This window comes from Eurypyga helias, unplaced genomic scaffold (genome assembly GCF_000690775.1).
Source record: "Eurypyga helias isolate BGI_N326 unplaced genomic scaffold, ASM69077v1 scaffold42695, whole genome shotgun sequence".
NCBI classification, from domain to species: Eukaryota; Metazoa; Chordata; class Aves; order Eurypygiformes; family Eurypygidae; genus Eurypyga; species Eurypyga helias.
The window spans coordinates 1-2842 of NW_010250251.1; the positions used below are offsets into that span (position 1 = coordinate 1).

General features: G+C 43.4%; 1 protein-coding gene across 1 annotated transcript; it reads right to left on the reverse strand.

The window, feature by feature from the left end:
• Nucleotides 1-1024: 1024 nt before the first annotated feature.
• Nucleotides 1025-2557, reverse strand: TIGD4 (tigger transposable element derived 4). The gene has a single exon (XM_010151618.1). The coding sequence runs from the start codon at nt 2555-2557 to the stop codon at nt 1025-1027; it is 1533 nt and encodes a 510-aa protein (XP_010149920.1).
• Between the last annotated feature and the right edge of the window lie 285 nt (nt 2558-2842).

Sequence of the window (2842 nt, forward strand, 5' to 3'; positions counted from 1 at the left end):
CCCCCCACCCTGGGATCTTCCAACAATTTGATCTATTTTCTGAAATGCTTTTAGAAATGGATAAACTGTCCCCCACCAGAAAGAACAGTAAACATGCTGCTGAAACAGAAGATTCCATTAATCAAGAGACTGTTTCTCATGGTTTAATTACAGGCACCATAATAGATTCTTTATTACACAGGTTTCCTAAAGGGATTCCACAAAATATTTTGTTTCCCTAAAGCAGAAGAATTCCTGTCTCTAACTTTTAGGAAAAAAAAAAAAAAATTGGTAGTTATAGAAAATATTTAAACTAGGTTTTGAGAAGAGTCACAAACAGTATGTCTCAAACCGATTGAGATTTTTGGCTCTGGCATGACGACGTTACTTGAACGCCATACTTGAGGATGTGTAGACGTACTGCAATTTACTCAACTTCACACTGTACTCACGCAAACAGCACCCCCGTTGGTGGCACCTGTAAGAGTGAAATGTTTTATGCATTGACTCCTACAGCAAAGGCTTCAAGCACAGTAAAAAACCCCAGAGCCCAGTAAGGTTTTGAGCGCAGACACTGCATAAGGTGATTTTTTCTGTATTTGCCATTGACAGAAAGACCTACATCAAATCTGGAAAACAAAAAGGCTGAAAGGGTGAGAATGACCTTCCTTTTTGACCTCTTCAAAGACCAAGTAAAGGTTTGTGTTTTGACTCTCGGATAAATGATTATGCCATTTGTGTGTATATTCACACATGAGCAGCTTAAAGAAAACAAAACACATCCAAAGCTGCTAACTTTCTGCTGTTCATCATCAGCTGCAAGAATAACTACGGCCAGAATTCTTGAACAAGGGCAAAAATCTTTGTGAACTTCAGTTCACAGCCCTTTTTCATAATTCAAATTTCTTGCATTATGTACATCTAGGCAACTGAGCAAGACACGCTAGAGAACAGTGCAGCAACACTTGTTACTAAACTGTCTATTTTTGTTTGCGTAAATAATTCCTTGTTTTCAATTACATGCTTTCACACTTAGCTAAAATATTTATTTACGTGCTACATGACGAATGAAATTCTCCAGGTCAGCTAGGGAATCGTGAAGAGAGTAATTCGCGTCTTGACTTCTGAGAAACTTTCGAAGGGTATCTAAAGCACTCAAAGCCTCATTTTTTGATGGCAAAGGCTGTTCAGCTCTCTGTGATTGATCACCTTCATCCTCATCTTCATCGCCAACAGATGTCCCAGCTTTATCTGATGCGTTTTCTTTGGCACACATACTTTCATTATTTGTGGGCATTTCGCATGCTCCCAAGCCATCATCTAGAGCTGCATATTCCTCCAAAGATAAACCTCCTGGAAACTCCACTCCAGCTGCCTGTGCATGTGCAATCAAATCAAAATCACTTTCAACCTCTGCGTCGTCACCATCTGCCTTGGTTTCTAATTTGGACCCTGCTTCGTTAGAACTTTTCACTATAGTCTCTGGTGTTACTTTCCTCCAGCACAGGTGCAACATCTCAATTGCATCAAGAAGAGTCAGCATAAACTCTTTATTACCTTCTATGCAGTCCACAAACCTCTGGATAAGGCAGCACCTGTATTTAACCTTCAGACTTCTGATAGCCCCGTGTTTTGTAGGTATGCATGATGAGTCTGGAGGAGAGAACACTAACTTGACAGACTTCAGGTTCTTTACTTCAGTGTGAGCTGGGAGAGAATCAATGAGAATAACTACTTGTCGCTGCTGCGCTTGAAATCTGTCATCAAGTTTATGCATCCACTGTTCAAACACTGACGAAGTCATCCACGCTGCATCGCTTGCTTCGTAATCCACAGGTAGTGACTTCACATCTTTGAAACAGTGTGGATTCTTGGTTTTTCCTATAACAAGCAAAGGGAGTTTCTCAGAGCCATCCATATTTGCACCCACCGCTACAGTTATTCTCTCTTCGCTTCGTTTACCTACAGAACATGTTTCCCCTTTAAATGCAAATGTATTATGTGGCAACATCTGATACAACAATCCAGTCTCCTGTATATAAAACATGTTTTTTGGCTGATAATCATTTAAATAAGGAAGAACATTTTGGTACCAAGGAGTTGGAGCATCCACTGTAGTAGTAGCAGCTGCTTCTATAGGCTGAGCTCTGAAAACTAAACCATACCTTGACTTGAAACGATCGAGCCAGCCATTACTGCATTTAAAATCGCTATGTCCAAGCTTCTGCGCAAAATCATTAGCCTTGAGGCGCAACATCGGACCGTTTACTGGCACATTCAAGCACTGAGCAATTCTGTACCACTTTACCAATGCCTCCTCCAGGTCGGTATAAAACGCGGTCCTTAGTCTTTTCCTTCGGGGATCAAAGCGCAAAGATTCAAAGGCTTCCAAAACTTTATCTTTATTCTTCATAATTGAAGACAAGGAATTCTTCTTTATGCCATATTTAGCTGCAACATCTGCCTTTTTCTTGCCACTCTCCACAGCACTTATGATATCAATTTTTTCCTCAATAGATATGCTTTTCTTCCTCCTCACTACGGGCTGGGGCAGGAGACTCTCCGAAGCCTCTGCCATGGTACCAAGCGCCTTCTTCCAGGCGTGCACATCCACACCCGGGCAGGCGCGCTCCTGCTCTGCCGCGTTCGGCTGCGGGTGCCTTCGATGGGGCCGGTTTTCAAGACCGCCCTCTGATCTCATGGGCACGGCACTTGGCAGAGGCTGTAGCAGCCTCCCCATCGCCGCTGGCACCCACACACCGCTAAGTCTAATTCTGTGAACGCCCTTGGCGGTGGAGCAGGCTGCCCAGGCTCGGCCTGCTGCCAGCGCCCAGCAGCAGGCCCAGATGCGCACCTCAGGCCT